Here is a 17,340-nt window from a genome sequence, read left to right as displayed (position 1 = left end):
CCCTCAGATGTTGGACCTTTCTCATTCATATTTGGGCCCAAAGTGTTCGCGGTGTTCTTAAATTTCAATTGGGCACACATTTCAAATTTTGACTATAGATATCGGTACTAGTTGAATTTTCATAAAAAGTACTTCGATAAAGCATATTTAAAAAGTTAACGTTGCAAGTTTCCCCTTGTAGCCCAGTATCCTGAACGATTTTATATCTGTGATCGGGAGAGGAGGTAAACCCTAATCTCTTCGTGTTTGCAAGAATGTACTTTTAGGGCCTGTTTGGCTCCAGGACTTTTTCCAAAAGTCCCTATCACATCAAAAGAAATCTTACTATTTTATATTATTAAATAAAATCTGTTTATAAATGTTTTTTGACAGCTGAGTGCTTTTTCGCGAGACGAATCTAATGAGCCTAATTAATTCATAATTTGCTACAGTGATGCTACAGTAACCATTCGCTAATCATAGATTAAGATACATCATTAGATTCGTCTCTCAGTTTAGCCCCAGGGTTCTGCAGTTAGTTTTATAATTAATATTTATTTAATACTTCTAAATACTAAAAAGTCACTGGGACTTTTTTGAAGTCCCTGTTTCTAAACACCCCTTGCTCGTTCGGCTCTCGTCTCAAAATCGTGTACCCTTTAGCCTGCATGAGTTCAGAAGGAGCAGCGGCCAAGTTGACCAGCGTTTCCTGTCGTTTTATACGTACAGTATAAAGAGGATCCGGGGCAAAATGGCGGTACAGGATAGCAGAGGATATACTGTGTTACTGCATCGCAAGTCGCAAGAAACGGCCAACCCTCCTGCAGTCCTGCAGCCTGCAGAACTGCATACTAGTTATTTCAGAGGCAGGAGACGAGGCCGCCACAGCGTCCGATCCGGACGCGGGATATCGGCCGCCGGATCCAGAGCTCCGTTTTGGCGCCGCAGGTTCCTGAGACACGGCCTTGCGCATGGGCCTTTTGGCACGGTGGCGGCGCACGCGCACGCGCACGGCGGCAGGCCCGCAGGCGTGAGCAATCAAAGGCCGCCGGGCCGTGTGGTAACGATGCCTCGGAACTCCCCCACCGCTCCTTTCAAATCCACCTCGAACTCGGTCTGGGCTGAGAGTTAATTAAGGTTCCAAGATTCCAAGGACAAGCTTGAGCTTTCCGTTCCGCTGCGGTTGATCACCTGTTGATCTTGTCGATTGGCTTCGATTTCAAATTTAAACTCACACGTACTCTTGCTGCTGCAGTACAATCCGAAAAAATTAAGTTGGGTTTGCTGAATGCTGTCCCGTTGTCCCCCCTGCATTATCCTCCACTTGTGTTTCACCGGGCTCACAAGCTAACCGAACCAATTCAAACTGTGGTGTAGCGTCAGCGTCACTACTAGTTTAACGCCCCTGCCCGCCTCGTGGATCAAATCGACACGACAGAAAGCGCACGCATGATCTTGTGGCACACACGTGGCCTTGTTTAATTGGTGAAAAGTTGTTGGTTTAGTACTGTAGTATATTTTATTGTTACTTACCAAATAATATTCAATTATGAACTAATTAGATTTAAAATATTCATCTCGTAATAATCAGTTAGACTGTATAATTAATTATTTTTTTTCAACTATATTTGATGTGACGTATACTGCAGAAATTTTTTTTTTGGAACTAAACAGGGCCAGACTCAGCGCGAAAGCGTTGAAAGGCGCAGCCGCAGCCGCAGCCGCAGCCGGCAGCAGTGAGATTATCCTCTGCGCGAGCGGACGAGAAAAAGGTCACTTTTGGCACCATACCTTCCGGCCCTTTAGTTCAAAATCCGAATTTAAGCCAGGGCAGGTACCTACCGTGTGTCACGCGTACTTTCTTCGGTGAATGAGGCAGGGTGTTCCTTTGTTGACATGCGGGCCAATTGTTTGTTCCATCCATCCACATCTTCAGAGGGGAGCATGGAGTACCACCATGCACTTCCTGTCCCGTGTTCAATTCAGGCTTAACTGGCACGTAATTCCCCTGTTTAATGAAACAGAAGGGGTAGGCCCCTACTGGTTGCAAGAAACAGAAGTTTATGGCCTGTAATTAAGGTGCGGTGGTCATGCACGCCACTAGGCTAGCATTTAGAAATTAGAAAACGAAAATTCCAGCCTAACCTGCCGACCTTGCGTGCCTAACCACACTAGCTAGTGCTCCCCGTTGGAAGCAGCAGCCGAGCCCGGAGCCCCTGACCGTCTCCTAGCCGCCGAGAAAACGAAACGAAACAGAATATGCGTCGCGTCGTCCCGGGCACGCACACGAGCGAGCGAGCGCGCACGGCGGCGGCACGGCGACGGTTGACGCGCGGATCCGTCCGGTCCCGCGCGCGCCGTCGTGTGCGTGGCCGATCGCCGGTGACGTGCACTACAGTTGCGGGATTGGACGCTCGCGCTTGCTTGGCATGGCACGCCGCTTCCGTGGCCGCCTGCCCGCCTCGATCCTTGCCTCTCGCTCGCTTCTCAGCGGCCGGGGTACATGCGTGCATGGCGTGAGGCGCTCGCTCGATCTCGTTCGAGGCTGCCACGGAATATTGGAGTGGAATGGAATCTTACGATTACGAGAGGGGGAGGGGAGCGCAATTTTTACTGGTAGCTACATGGTCGCTACGAGTATAGGACGATCGTGCCAATAATGCTGGTTCGGTTTTGATACACCAGGCTAGTGTCGATGCCGTGACATGTGGCTCCGGGGGGGTAGCTGGAAGAAGCCGGAAAAATGCAAAGGCATGTGAGCTAGAGTAGTGTGATAAAAGGTAAGCTAAACGCCGGCCGTGAAGTGCGTGACTGTGCGAGTGGTTTCGGACTTTGGGGGCGTAACTTCAATTGGCGTCTCGTATTGGAATACAGAAACGTACGTGCCGTTTCCATTTGTAAACCCCAAGGACGGCACAGATTGAATACGAGCTTAAATTTGCTCTGCTCTGCCCTCTTTTAGGAATCCCAGCCCCTGTCACCAAGAATGCTTTGCATGCAACGTTACTGAAGAGTGATGACATCACCCTCTCGATCTACCGGTCATTTTAAAACGTTCAACAGTGGATACTGCAGTCTGATGATGAGAAGCCTGTGAACCCACCACGGTCCCTACAGTGGTTACGTACAGTACTGTGCAGAGACCACTAGCCACCGTATATCCTACTATATGATGCATTCTACTGGTTGTAAATAGTAATTTTGCTCTGATCAAGTGCGCTATCTGAGCAGCGCTAACACTGACAGCTGCGCAACCTGCCCAGGATTAGCAGACCACTCAAGGGCCAAGGCATTGCTAGCGTAGTGACCGCTCCGCTAACCATATATACCAACGTGTCCTAGCCTTCTACTCCGCCTAGTCGTCGCTACACCGCACAGCGACGCACAGCCGTCGGCCACAGCGACCGCTGCGTCTCCGACCCCCCGCGCGCCCTATGCCGGAGAAGCCTCCGCCGCCCCGGCGCCGCCCGACGGCGGCGGCGGCGGGGAGCTGGGTCCGGTCCCTCCATTGCAAGTCCATGGCGGCCGACGACGTGGCCGCCAGGGTCGCGGCGGCGGCGCCCAAGAGGCTCCACCCGCTCCTCCCGCGCGCCGGGTGCGGGAGCTCCGGGGACGCGCTCAGCCACGTTGCCTCGTCGAAGCACGCCGGCGGGGCGAGGCCGAAGCCGGGGTCGGGGTCGTCGAAGCCGAGTGCCGAGCCGGGCAAGAAGACGAAGACGAAGCCGGCCTCTGTCGTGCCGCCGTCGCCGCCCCCGGGCCCCCTCGGCCCCGTCCCGGCGCTGACCGAGCTCCCCGCGGGGCACTCGTCGCGGCAGGTGGTGGAGATCATCTTCCTCTCCTCGTGGTCGTCTCCGCTTCCGTTTTCGGTTCCGCAGCCGCCGCCGAATCAGCCAGGCCCGGGAGCGCCCACCACCAGCGGCGGCGGCGCGTTCCCGGGCGTGGTGGAGATGCTGTTCCGCGTGCACAACCCGGCGCGCGCCGTGGCGCGCTTCGAGGACTACCGCGCCGCGGTGCGCGCCCGGGCCGGCGGGGCCGCCCGCAGCGCCGCCGACGGCAACGAGATGATGCGCTTCTCCCCGGCGCCGCCGTACGGGTCCTCGCCCGCCGCCGCGACCGGCGGCGGGGACGCCCCGCGCATCCGGACCTTCGACGGCAGCGGCGGCGCGCACGCCAGCCGGCGCGGCGGGCCCGCGGCCGGGCGGCGAGCCATGTTCCTGTGCAGGGTCATCGCGGGCCGCGTGGCGGAGCCCGGGGCGGGCCCCGCGCCGAGGGAGCACTACGACTCCGCCCGGGTCGGCGGCAAGGGCGGAGAGCTGGTGGTGTTCGACCGCCGCGCCGTGCTCCCGTGCTTCCTCATCATCTACAGGCTGTAAAAAAAAGACAAAAACCATCAATGTCCATTAACCCTTTCTGCTAATTTTCCCCCCGTCACCTGTGGGTTAGTCGATCAATCAACTGCATAGGTCTGGTAATCTCATTTCCTTCCTTCCGTCCCGTCACCGTCCGCTCTCGATCGATCGTTAACCTTGGCCACCGCCAGAGTGCCTGTGCGGCCGTGCCCTCTCCGGCAGCCGCGCAACTGCAAACACTGTGCTGCCGCCTGCAGAGGGTAAGGCGAGCACAGTGGCCGCGCATGTTCTGACGGCGTCCCTGCGCGGGCGCGTGCCGTGAGGTGCGGCCGGCGAGGGCACTGTAGCTGCCTGCGCGCGTGTGGTGGCGCCGCTGGTTGTTTATTCCCTGGTATGTATGGCTGGGCAAAAAACCCGATACCCGAAGTCCGAATCCGAAAAACCCGAGCTCGAAAAACCCGAACTCTAATACGGGTTCCAGCCCACGGAACCCGAAATTAATACGGGTAGTTCGGGTTTTGGGCCACGGTACCCGAAATACCCGATTTACCCGAAAAATTGGTCAGCCCATTAGCCCAAGTAAGTTGCGGCCCAGCCCACCACCACACCAAGCGTCGAGGCACATTCTTCCCAGCCCAACACCAGCCTAACCCTAACCCCACGCCGTGCCCCCAGGCCTTACGCACACACACCAGCCCCAGTCACCCCGACTGTCCTGCCCCCCTGCCCGTGACGGCGGCCGGCGCATCTCATCCCTGCGCGCGAGCGACACTGCGGCCACCGCGGCATCTCTCCTCTCCTCGCCTTGCTTCGTCTCGTCTCCAGTGGCTGGCTGTCCTGCCCCTTTCCCCTCCCCCCGAGATCCCATCCACGGCCCCCTGCCGCCCCAAAATCTGGCGCTGAGCCCACCATTGCCGGATCTCTGCCAGGACTCCGAACCCCGCCGTCGCTCGCGCTCCCGGCCCTGGTTAATTCGCGCGGCGTGTAGTTCCCTTGGTGGTCGGCTGTGACAAAGTAGTACTCGATGTACTCAGAGTGACGAACAGCAGCAGGTCTGCAAGTCTGTTTTAATGCCAATACTCTGCTCCGATGTATGCTTTGTTGGCTTTCTTATGTGTGTTTGTTCATTACAATTTGCCTAATTCATTGGAAATTTGGGTTTGATGTTTCTTATTTTGAAAATCTTCTTGATTTGGATCTCGGCAATCAGTTTATTGAAATCGGGTAGTTTCGGGTTACCCGAACCCGAATTTTCGGGTACCCGAAATGTCGGGTTTTGATTATTTAGGACAAATTTCGAGTAACAATTTTGGAAACCCGAAATTTTAAAAACCCGAAAAATCCGACCCGAAATTTTCGAGTTAGCCGAATGCCCACCCATATTCCCTGGGGCTGTCGCGTTCGATGCCGGCGGGGGAGGCTTTTGATGCCGGAGCGAGCGGAAGACAAAAGGAATAGACAGCCGCGTTCAAGGGCCATAAAAGAGGAAGCGTTCGGCACTGCTCCATCGCCTTCATTTCAGGCGTCGCCTTCTGTTCCTCATGTGACCTTCTGCTGTTCGCATGCATGGAGGGGAAGGCTGTGGGGGGCTCTGGGCCTCCGGAGCAGCTTGCCGCATCGTTCCATACCTTGGAGCAGGAGGATAGCGGATACGGATCAAATTCAGATGGAGGATAGCTGCCTGCTAAACCTGCACGCCTGGGCGCGAGATTTTGACGATCTGCAGGCAGCGCCTCCGGCGCCATGTGGGTGTGCTGCCGCTGCTGCTGCGGATCTTGCCCTCGCAGCGCTGTACCTGTACGCGTATTCGTACTGCCTGCCCATGGAAGTGTATTGAAATACAAGATACGACCTGCCAGGCGCCCTCGCGCATTGTCAGGTAGCTGTCTTTTCCCCTTTCAGAAACAGATGAGATCGTCTTTGCCGGGTTCAAAACGACTTTTTTTTTTATCTCACGGTTGCAGCGCAGGGCAGAGCCGATCGTTCGAATTGAATAATGAGTAGTGTACGCTCCGCATGCTTGTTGCCCAAACTTTAATTCGCCGCCTTTCCTTCAAACAAAGGTAGACGTACCGGCTACAACTTCACGAGCAGGAGTACTCCATTAGCTTCTCGTTTTTCCATGGATCAAAAAGATACAGATATATTACAGTTGCTTTGTAGTTGTTGCTTCATACTGAATACGTTCTGCAACGGGGCATCATCACCGGCGTAGCTTTCTCTGTGGGCCGGCGATGATGAGCGAGGGCTTTTTGCGTCCCCAAAAATGTTCTCTACGTTGACTGGAGTACAAGGCTCGTGCACATCCACAGCAGGGATGAGTTTAGGTAGCAGATCGCAGCCATCTTTATTTCTGCCCCCAAACTAAGCTCCATGTTTGCATAGCGACACATGATCAGCTTCTCTTTTCTTTTTTGCGAGTGAGAAATGAAGCATTTCTTGCATATCCAAAAAGCTGTTTAATAAAATATGGAACCTGTTGGGAACTTAGGATATCATCAAGCATCCAGACCGTACATGCACTTTTCAGGACAGTCCAAAGTTTGAATCCGTTCTTTCGAATCTCCAGCCAGTAGTCCTCAAACATTCTCTTTCAGATAGCTTGCTCTGTCTTTCAAGTCCAACTCTGCCCATGCAAAGGGAATCCACGTATAAAGCGCGGCTGCACAAAAGCACTCGGAAAGCCCAAACTTCTAAAGGCCTCAAAAGGCAGGCAACCCGAATGAGTAGCAAACTCAAGATGCCATGACTCGAGTTTGAACCATGATCTTGGGACCGTGGAATGTAGGAGCCATTTCTATTGAGTTGCATGCACCGACTAGTTCAACCCAAAAGTTTAAATTGATGGGAAGAGGTGGACAATTCACTTATATTCTAACACCCCCCTCACGTGGAGGCTCCCTCAGGCCTCAGACGTGAAATAGGAGCGAGCGGCAATTATTTTATTTAATTGCGCTAACCAGAATTCGAACTCGAGACCTCTGGCTTTGATATCATATTGAATTGCATGCACCGACCAGTTCAACCCAAAAGCTTAAGCTGATGGGGAGAGGTGGACAATTCACTTATATTCCAACAATTTCAACTGTCAGTTCTTGTTTACACGTAGTATACTGTATGCTAATGTGTATATATAGGCCGTATAAGTGCCTGTACACCAGGAGCAGTAGATGGCTAGATGCACATAGGATGGCAGTGGGCCTTCCTATGCTCCAGTTCACCACAACTCCATATTTTACTTGCAACAGATGGTCATGGTAGTACCTTCTTGCTTGCATATAGGAGTAGATTAATCAGAGAAGACACGGAATCATAGTTAGATTAGACTGACAAGCATGGCAACATAACTCCAATGGAAGAAGCTGGGAGTTGTTTAATCCTCAAGGACAAGGCATCAATAGTTGCCGGCACTGTTCTTCATGAATCATGAATGACCTTCGAGTCCAACCAAGCTACAGCAGCTGCCGGTTCTTCACCTGGCCCGGCCGGCCTCTCCTAGCATTGCATTTCTGACCTAGAAAAACTACGCACATGAGCAGCTAGAGTTCATTGGCTCGTCACATGTATACTTGTTTACCCTGCTGCATTGCAGGTTGAACTGATTACTCGTAGCTGGCTACTGACACAACAAATGATTTCGGGAATTGAATAGTCTCTCCCTGTCAAGCGCGCTCCCAGCAAACCTGCAGCGACCTCATTTATTGGCGGCTATGATTGTGATCCAACTCGCTTGTCCACTGACGGGGGAAATTTTAAGGCCAAACCCGGTTGATGACCAAACTGCAAACAACTGCTAAGCCTGAGTGCCTGACTGCTGAGCTCTCTGCAAGTGAACTGATGATTTCATTTCAGAGATGTTGGTTCAGTTTGCCATCCAAATTGACGCAAAAGTGCTGTGAACCTGCGACAGGTCATGCGCTCTTGCTTGGCATTAGAGGAACAGAAAGAAAAGAGATCAAGCCATCAAAGCTTGTAAAGGAGGAGGAGGCATGATTTGCATGCGTTGGACGGCCAGTCTCTGTAAGACACTGCTCTCACTCCCTGTCGATGAAGGAATGTCTCAAAGCAAATAGCTAGCTAGCCCGTCCTCGGCCTCGGCCTGGATGGGCCAAGGGTTTGGAGCACCATGATGGTGACTTGTTTCGGAGTACAGCCCACACAACAGTCTATCCTGAATTTTTGGGGCCGTTTAGTTCCCAAAAATTTTCACCCAAAATTTTTCACCTCTCCTTTAAACACATGTATGAAGTACTAAATATAATTAAATGACAAAACTAATTACACAGTTTGGATGTACATGACGAGACGAATCTTTTAAGCCTAATTAGTGCATGATTAGCCATAAGTGCTACAGTAACCAACATGTGCTAATGACGCGGTCAAAGGCCTCAAAAGATTCGTCTCGTGGTTTCCAAGTGAGTTCTGAAATTAGTTTTTTAATTAGTGTCCGAATAGTCCTCCCGACATCTGGTCAAACAATCGATGTGACCTTTGATCCAAAATTTTTCACTAACTAAACACCCCACCTCAAAACTGCGTTGTAGTCCCTGGTTAATGGCATAGCTGCTTTGATGCTTGCTTCTTTATAATTTCCCTAGCTCTGGAAACAGAGTACTAGTACAATATTTATTTATCCTACAAAAATCAATTGAGTCAATGTGACATTCGGTATAGCATGTTGCAACCTGATGAACATCGGTGTGGGTTCGTGTAGTAGCATAATCAAGAGAGTTCAGGTGAAAACTCATCACCAGAATTTTCAGTCAGAGGTAATGCAAACAACAAAACGTCCAGATATGGGCCTTTCTGTTTTATAATAATAACAGAAATGGCAGTTAGTAACATTCGGACCATGTTTCTGTATATGTACGAGACAATGCCATGATGCAGAGACTGTTCTAGATTTCCATTTTTAAGGGCTTCTTGTTTTTTTTCTCTCTGATCTGACTCGCTCGTTTGAAAGGGAGAAAGAAAAAAGGAAATAAATAAAGGAGATGGGCAGCTCAGTTCCCCGATGAGGCCTCAGGTCGGGCCTTGGAAAAGTGAAGTGAATCGTCATCCGTCCTGGGCCTGAAACTCAGCGGCCGAACTAGTGGCGCTTGCGAATTTTTTTTATTTTTATTTTTATTTTTTTTCGATTTATCAAAAATATATGTATTGTTTTTTTTTCAAAAATGTCACCCAGCCGCCGGTTCATCCGGCGGATGAACCGGCGGTAGGATCGGTCCGTGCTGGGCCGTGGTGGGCCGAGCCTTACCGCCGGTTCAACCGGTGGTAGGTGGAACCTACCGCCGGATCATCCGGCGGTAAGCACCTACCGGCGGTAAGGTCCCTCCTTTAAACCCCGCGTGCGCCCGTCCCCCAGCGCCGCCGCCCGCTCGCTCCGCCGTCCGCTCGCTCCGCCGTCCGCCCGCGCCGCCCCCCGCGCGGCTCCCGCACGCGCGCCGGGCGCTCGCAGCGCTCTCCCGGCCGGCCGCCGCCGCACCGAGACGGCGCGCGCAGGTACAATTTTAATTTTATTAATAATAGTTTGTAGATTAGAATTAGAAATATTAGTGTTTTTAATATAGTTTTATGTGTAGAAATAGTTTTTAGCGTGTAATTATTTGAGTATAGTTTGATGTGTAGAAATTATTTTTTTATATGTAGAAATATTAGTGATTCGAAAATAAATTATTACGATATAAAATCGTAGAACATGTAATTGAAAATATTAGTTTACATACGAATATAATTGAAAATATTAATGAGTTCAAACAGACATATTTGTCGCATAAAAAATAATATTAATTAATATTATATTACAGAGAAATAGAAATTGTTGTCAGTAATAAAAATTGTAAAGAAATAATTAAGATATATGCAAAAATAGCAAAATTATTTTTTAGCGTTGATTAAATTCTAAGGAAGAGTAATTATTATCGTAAATATTGACAGTCATGTCAGATGATTTGTATTTTCAAGTGTTCTATGGGTCTGGAGAAGTTAGATATGGTCCTGAAGGGGTAGATTTGTCAGAGTTTAGCTCGATCACAAAAAAAATACCCCGAGCTAGAGAGAGGACTTGGATTTCAATATCCAATTGTCTATTTAAAGCTTTCGGCCTTAGTCGAGATGAACATGAGATCTCTGTCATGGCAGTGGTTAGTCGAAGGGAACCAGTATTTTGGGAGCTATTGCCGCTTGAAGGGATGCAAAACCGGAGGAATTATGTCAATATAAGTAGTAGCCGAGGCTTACCGCTTGTGTTGTTTGTTCAAGCATTCGAGAAGATTAGTTTTAGAACTGAAGCGGGCGGGGATCATGAAGGCCAGGGAGATATAGTTTCCGAAGAAACTGAGACGATGCATGAATCTCATGAAGAAGATGGTGAATTTGAGATTTTAGAAGATGATAGACATGTTGCACACGAACCTCGTCAAGCAACTGGTCAGGCTGATGAAGGGGAAAACATTCCAGAGATAGTTGAAGAGTTTCAGAGGGAGGGTGAAGAACAGCACAATGCAATGAATGATGACTCCTCGGATGATGATGATGATGACGACGAAGATTATCATGTCCCACACAATTGGTCCGGTTATGAATTTTCAAAATTAAGTGTAAATGAAGGTGAAGCGGTGTCTTGGGAGTACAGGCAAAATGAGGTATGCATCGGTTCGGTGTATGCTAACAGTGACAACATGAAGGAAGCTATAAAACGTTGGTCGACTCTCTCTTTGCAAAGACAGTTCAAAGTTCTCAAGAGCAGTCCGAGAACATATGACGTGCGTTGTGTGAGAAGCGAATGTCCTTTCAGGGTGTATGCTTCTATGGGCAAGTGGCAGGATTTCTGGGAGGTTAAAAAAATTGTGGAGCACACATGCCTGCTTGAGCAATTAGAACCACAGCACCGCAACCTCAGTGCAGGTTTCATAGCTAACTACATGTACCCTTTGATCGTGGACAATCTTAGTTATGAACCTAAGTCAATCATTTGTGCTGTTGAGGAGGAGTTTAAATATAAAATTAGCTACAACAAAGCTTACAGAGCAAAACAGAAAGCGCTGCAGATGAGGTGGGGGACGTATGAAGCTTCGCATCACAATATACCGGCATTGCTGCACACTATATGTCTTAGAAATCCTGGTAGCTACTACGACTTGAAAACGTATCCATGTGCCCAGAAACCTGGAAAGCAGGTACTCCAACGGTCGTTCTTGGCCTTGGGCGCTTGCATTGAGGCGTTTCCGCACTGCCGGCCAGTCATTTGTATAGATGGGACATTTTTTACAGAAAGGTATAAAGGCACAATCCTCACAGGTGGGTCTAGCGGGAAGAATTACTACGGTTTTGGCAAAGAAAAAGGGGGAAGAAAGGGAGACCCCATAATATGGGAGGGGCCTCTTGGACCCGATTCCTTTCCAGAACCAGTGTTTGAGTTTCCGCCACAACACAAGAGTGAATTTACCAATGAAACTCCTCTTCGATAATACGATAATCGTAGAGAAACGTGGCCAAAATGCAGACATGGTGAGGACTGCTTAGTGCAGATGTGCACCGACGGGATGGATGGCGGTCGGCGTTTCTTCAAATGCCCTCACGCATGGGTAATGCTCGGTTGTTTTATTTCTTTATTCATTGAGACATCTTACATGAAATTTGTTTTGCAGTCTTCAGATGCTCCAGAAAACTGTGAGTTTACCAGGTGGGTCGATCCTGCACCAATTGATTCTGTTCAGGAGTTCATCGAGTACCTCCAGATTAAGATATTTGATCTGGAGTGCAAGGTGAACCATTACGAGGAAGTAAGCGAGGGTAACAAAGACGGCGAAGATGATGATAACAGCAATGCTGCCGCTTCACAAGATGAACCATGCACTATTCCTTACTGCAACTGCCCTTGTCACAAGAACAAGGGCCCTGGCCCTCCGGCACCACCGCCTGCGCAACCTGCAATGGGTGGATACTGCGGAGAAGGCTCAACGCAGTTTGCTACGTGGGGGTACGGCTATTAGGACTACCTAGTCCAAGTGACATGTTGCATCATTGTATTTGTTGGGTTTTTTAAAATTACCTAAGGCATGTTAGCTTAGATCAAAATCTGTTTACCGTAGTTGCAACGGGTTCTGCCATGCCACTGCATTTCTGCTGTGTGTTTCATTAACGTTGTATTATGATGTAATTCCTATGGTTAACATTGTGACGATTACGCCGGTACCGTGTAGTGTTCCGGGCGATGGGATGTGTCAGGGCAGTGCAATAATCACGAGTAGGTCGATGCAGTGACAGTACGACGAGTTTAAAGTGGGCGATGCGATGAGTAGGTCGATGCAATAATCCGTGTTTAAAGTGGTAGCAGTGAACGCTGTGGAGCGTGCGAGTGCTGATGGTACGAGCAGTGAGAGGTCCTGTTGTTATTTTTAGTGGAATGAGTGCGCACTGTGGAGCGTGCGAGTGCAGAACCGTGGACGACTATGGAGCAGTGAGAGATAATATCTGTGTTCAAAGTGCTTGGTCATGTAAGCAGCCCTGCATCTATAAAAGAGCACCTTGTGGTTCCTGAGAGCACAGACTTGCAATTCAGTTTCCACTTTTTTTTAATTAGCCCAACCAAACAGCTATGAGCTCCTCATTCTCCCGGGCAGCTTTCCGTCGGGAAATGGAGGCTAATTTAGGACCCTCTCATAACGATCCCAATAGATGTATTACAGATTGCAAGGTATGGCCGAAAGGTGTAGAGCCACCAGATTGCTATTGCCAAATGCGTTGTGTTTCGAACATATCTCGTGATTACGAGACTTTTGGCCAGAGATATTGGTGTTGCAAGAATATCGAGGAAGTCCAAAAAAGAGGTGCAACATCACAGGTATAGATTAATTTGTAAATATGCTTTTATTATTTTTATTAATTTTGAATCGTTTCTTGTTTGCAAAAGTACGCTGGTGATGACACGCATACTCATTGGTGTCATTTCCATGAGTGGATTGGCACGTGGATCACCCATCGTGATCAGCAATATATGGAGTGGTTAAAGAAGGTGAATGAAGATTTACGCAAAGGCGAGCGTGCAAAACCAGACATCGCGGGACGTGATAAGGGTACTGCCCGTGAATGATTGATGTTGTACTGCTACGTCTGAATAAATAATGTAATGTTTGTTCGAATTACCTAAGGCATGTTAGGTTTAGTATTGGACCTCGTTACCGTAGTTTGCAACAGGTCCTGACATGCCATGTCATGTGTTCTGTGCGTTGAATTGTGTGGACCACTATTTAATTTGTGTTCAATGTTTGAATGGTGATTGTTTTCATTATTTTTATTGTGTGTACTGGCCGATATATGCCAACGGAGTTGTTATCGCGTCGGTCTGAAAAGTTTATTTGTAGGGCAATACTTCTGAATAATTTAGTTGCAGCTAGTACAAATTACACAATGCCGATTAATTTGAGATTGAAATTACAAAAACAATTGCACTGGCATGTACATGGAACACGGTAACGTCGTGTTCCATCGAGACCTAACATGCCTTAGGGAATATGAAATTCGAACATTACATGATAGTCATCTACTGAGTGCACCGAGGATACTTCCCCTTCCTAATAGCCTCGGGTCCCGCCTCCTTCGCACGGCGGGCCCTCTCTCGCTTCCTCTCCCTATCAGCTTCACGCTCCTCCGCCTGCCGACATTCAACTTCTGCGAACCTCTTTTCGATCTCTTCTTTATCTTTCTTGCGCTTCTCCTCCATTTTTTCCTCTTGCAGCATTCGCTGCCACCTTTCCGCAGCCCACCTTGCTTGGCGCTCAACGTGTTCCTTAGCTTCGGTCGATTGCTCCGTGTCCAGCCACTGTATGAAATCACAAAGAGGTGGTGGACTCTATTTCGAAGCCGAGTTAGAATTAACATACTGAACTCCGAAGGCGCAAACTAGATAGTGCGAGGTGATACCTTCGCTTTGTCCTTGCCGTAGCGCTTTGGCGGATCGAACTCGTAGTTCTCACACATGAAGAACCTCCTGCCGAAGTCATTGCCGAAAACTTTGGACTCCATCAGCTTGCACAACGAACCGCAGAAGCACATTGGAACCTGCACTCCTTGAGGCACAGGTTCTCTAATTTTGTTCCACGGAATGTAGGTAGAACCAGAGGAAGACATGGTGGCCGTGCGTGGATGGCTAAAGACTCTGTATAAGATGGCTACTGACTTCATATGAGATGGGGCGATGTTTTATTTATAGATGGAGCTATTTGGTCTATAGGCATGGTTCACGCATGTCTATCGCCGTTTGAAACGGCGGTAAGTACTCCCATATTTTTAATTATAGTGGGGGTGCAGAAGAATCTGATGCAAGGTGACAAGACATCGAAATGGTAATTGAAACTCATGAATATCTCATGAAAATATATTTTCACAGATTATTAGAGTTAAATCTAATTTGTATAAATTTTTAAAAAATATTTCCCTAACCTCCGCTATCTCTATTATTTTCTAAAATATCTCTAAATGTAAAGATAATAATTACAGTTTAGATAGTTTTTAAAATAATTATACAATTATTTATAGCAGTGAAAACTTATAAAATAATTAAAAATAAAAATTATAGCAGTGAAAGGTTATAAAACAATAAAAAAAATATGGGGAACACCTACCGCCGTTTAAAACGGCGGTAGGGCGCTGCCAGCTACAGCCGGCTGTAGCAGCCGGCTATAGCTGGGCTACAGCGCGGCGGTAGTACTTACCGCCGGATCGATTGGCGGTAAGGAGCTACCCCCGTTTGATCCGGCGGTATCTTCCATGGGCTGTGGGCCAAGTATCTTACCGCCGGATGAACCGGCGGTAACTCCTTACTGCCGAACCAACCGGCGGCAAGATGACATTTTTGAAAAAAAATTATAGCCACATATATTTTTGATAAATCGACGAAAAAAATATAAAAATAAAAAAAATTCGGCGCTTGCCCAGCAGGCCCGCGCCATTTTTCATGTTATCTGGATAATAGCTGTCCTGTCGGTCCACAGCCAATCAAGGTGGTGAAAAAGGCTCGTGCGTGCACAGATAAAAGATGCACCGAAAGAAACTGCCAAACTGGGTTAGAAACAGTTACCAAGCCTCCAACGGCCCTGTTTGGTTTTCTCTAACGTAACTTGCGCTACAAGAGAATTTTGTATGCATAGAGTACTAAACAAAATTTATTTGCAAAATTTTTTCACGGATGGGTGCAACTTTACGTGACGAATCTAATGAGCCTAATTAATTCATGATTGTCTACAGTAATGCTACAGTAATCATTCTCCAATCGTTCGGCCAAAGGCCTCATTAATTTCGTCTCGCGAAGTAGCATAGAAGTTGTCAAGTTAGTTTTATAAATTGATTTTATTTAATACTCGTAATTAATAGTCAGTTGGCTACAGTATCTAGCGCCACTATACCAAATAAGGTATGACTCGATACACTAAGTAGCACTGTTGTGGAGAACCTCGGTTAGTATATAAGTGGAGGAGTAAATTTCAATACGACGGTTCTAAAATTTCCGAGCTTTCATCCCGGTCCTGGTGTTTTTAAAATGCACATTATAGTTCTTAAACTCGTACCCATGCTCCCGTCCCGATCCTTGAACGAATTTCGAGTTCTCATCCCGATCCCATACTCACAAAATGCACGTAATAGTCCGTAAACTTATTCCACACTCTCAAATAAGTCCATATGCTTCCAAAATATTTAGAAAAAAGTTTTATAAATCTTTTTCAAACTTTTAGGATTTCCAATCAGCTTCTAATATCATAAAAAATTGATTAAAAAATTCAGGAGCCAATCATCTTGGATTCAATATTTGATGATTTCTAGATTTATCATTTTAATATATTTATTTAATATTTGATTTTATTTGAAAGATTAAAATAATATTAAAAATATTTATCCTTTGCTCTAAAAAATCCTCAGAGAATAAAAAATAATTCAAATCTAAGTTATTTAAAGATTTCGATATTTCGCAATAAATTTTGGATCCACAATGAGTGAGAATCGAACTTGATTTCAAATCCAAATAAATTTAAAACAATTTGCAATATTTTTTCTAAATAAATAATGCATTTTATAAGAGCATGGACCTAGATGAGAGTGTATGACAAGTTTAAGGACTATTATGTGCACTTTAAGAGTATCGGAATTGGGATGAGAATTCAGAGCAAATCTAAGGATTAGTTTAAGAGAAGGCTCTGTGCATGAGGAGGGGGTTGGTGACTCAATGCTATGTTAAACTCTTGGAGAGTTAGCCTCGAGCAAAGGCTTGTATACACTATTGCCAAGCTCTTTGGGTCAGGGAAGAAAATATGTCGCCACGCAGGATGTAGGGTATTACATCAATGGTCCGAACCTACCTAAATTGATGACTGTCCACCTTGCCTTGCACACAACGCTACCGAAGGAGACCGTTTCTTTTGAGGGAAAGGAGACCGTTTCCCCATGCCGAACACGAAAGGAGCTCGCCGTGGGTCCCCGTGACAGGCGAGAGATCCCCGACAGCCTTCGTTTCGAAATGAAACAAAAGTGCATATTGGTAATGGCTCCATGACAGCGTTTTGGTTAGATCTCTGCTGTGGTTATCACACCACCTTTGCTGACATTTTTCCTGCTCTTTTAAGCACACTTTCAAGCCCATGTTTCGGTTGCAAAGGCCCTGGCAAGCCAGGACCTCTGTCTGTCCCCTGAAGGCCAGACTCGCTCATGTTGCAACTCGGGAGCTTTCGTAGCGCTCCAGTTCTAGTCTCCTCGATCACCCTGGTCCCTGATACAGTAGCAACGTGAATACTGCATTGCAATTGAAAGCCACTAAATTTTAGAGACCATTAACTTTTGGCAATCTTTGGAAGACGATGCCTTTACTTGGACTGTTTGGTGTAACTTTGCTCCTCCTAAATTTAATTCTTTTTATGGTTTTTTCATCGTCAAAGAATTAGCACAAATGCACGGTTGTACAACTTTAGCATAAGAGATTCAGGTCAGTGCCCTTTCTACGCTCAAGAAGAAATCTGTTCCC

The 17,340-nt window shown here is 47.6% G+C and overlaps 1 protein-coding gene across 1 annotated transcript; it reads left to right on the top strand.

The window, feature by feature from the left end:
• Nucleotides 1–3,306: 3,306 nt before the first annotated feature.
• On the top strand, nucleotides 3,307–4,456 carry LOC120711688 (translation initiation factor IF-2-like). Its single transcript, XM_039997301.1, has one exon. The coding sequence runs from the start codon at nucleotides 3,414–3,416 to the stop codon at nucleotides 4,350–4,352; it is 939 nt and encodes a 312-aa protein (XP_039853235.1). The 5' UTR covers nucleotides 3,307–3,413; the 3' UTR covers nucleotides 4,353–4,456.
• Nucleotides 4,457–17,340: the final 12,884 nt, after the last annotated feature.

Source organism: Panicum virgatum, chromosome 1K (genome assembly GCF_016808335.1).
Source record: "Panicum virgatum strain AP13 chromosome 1K, P.virgatum_v5, whole genome shotgun sequence".
Lineage (NCBI taxonomy): Eukaryota > Viridiplantae > Streptophyta > Magnoliopsida > Poales > Poaceae > Panicum > Panicum virgatum.
This window is presented reverse-complemented; position numbering and strand designations above follow the sequence as displayed.

Coding starts and splice junctions, on each gene's coding strand:
- LOC120711688 (XM_039997301.1), top strand. CDS start 3,414: ATGCCGGAGAAGCCTCCGCCGCCCCGGCGCCGCCCGACGGCGGCGGCG.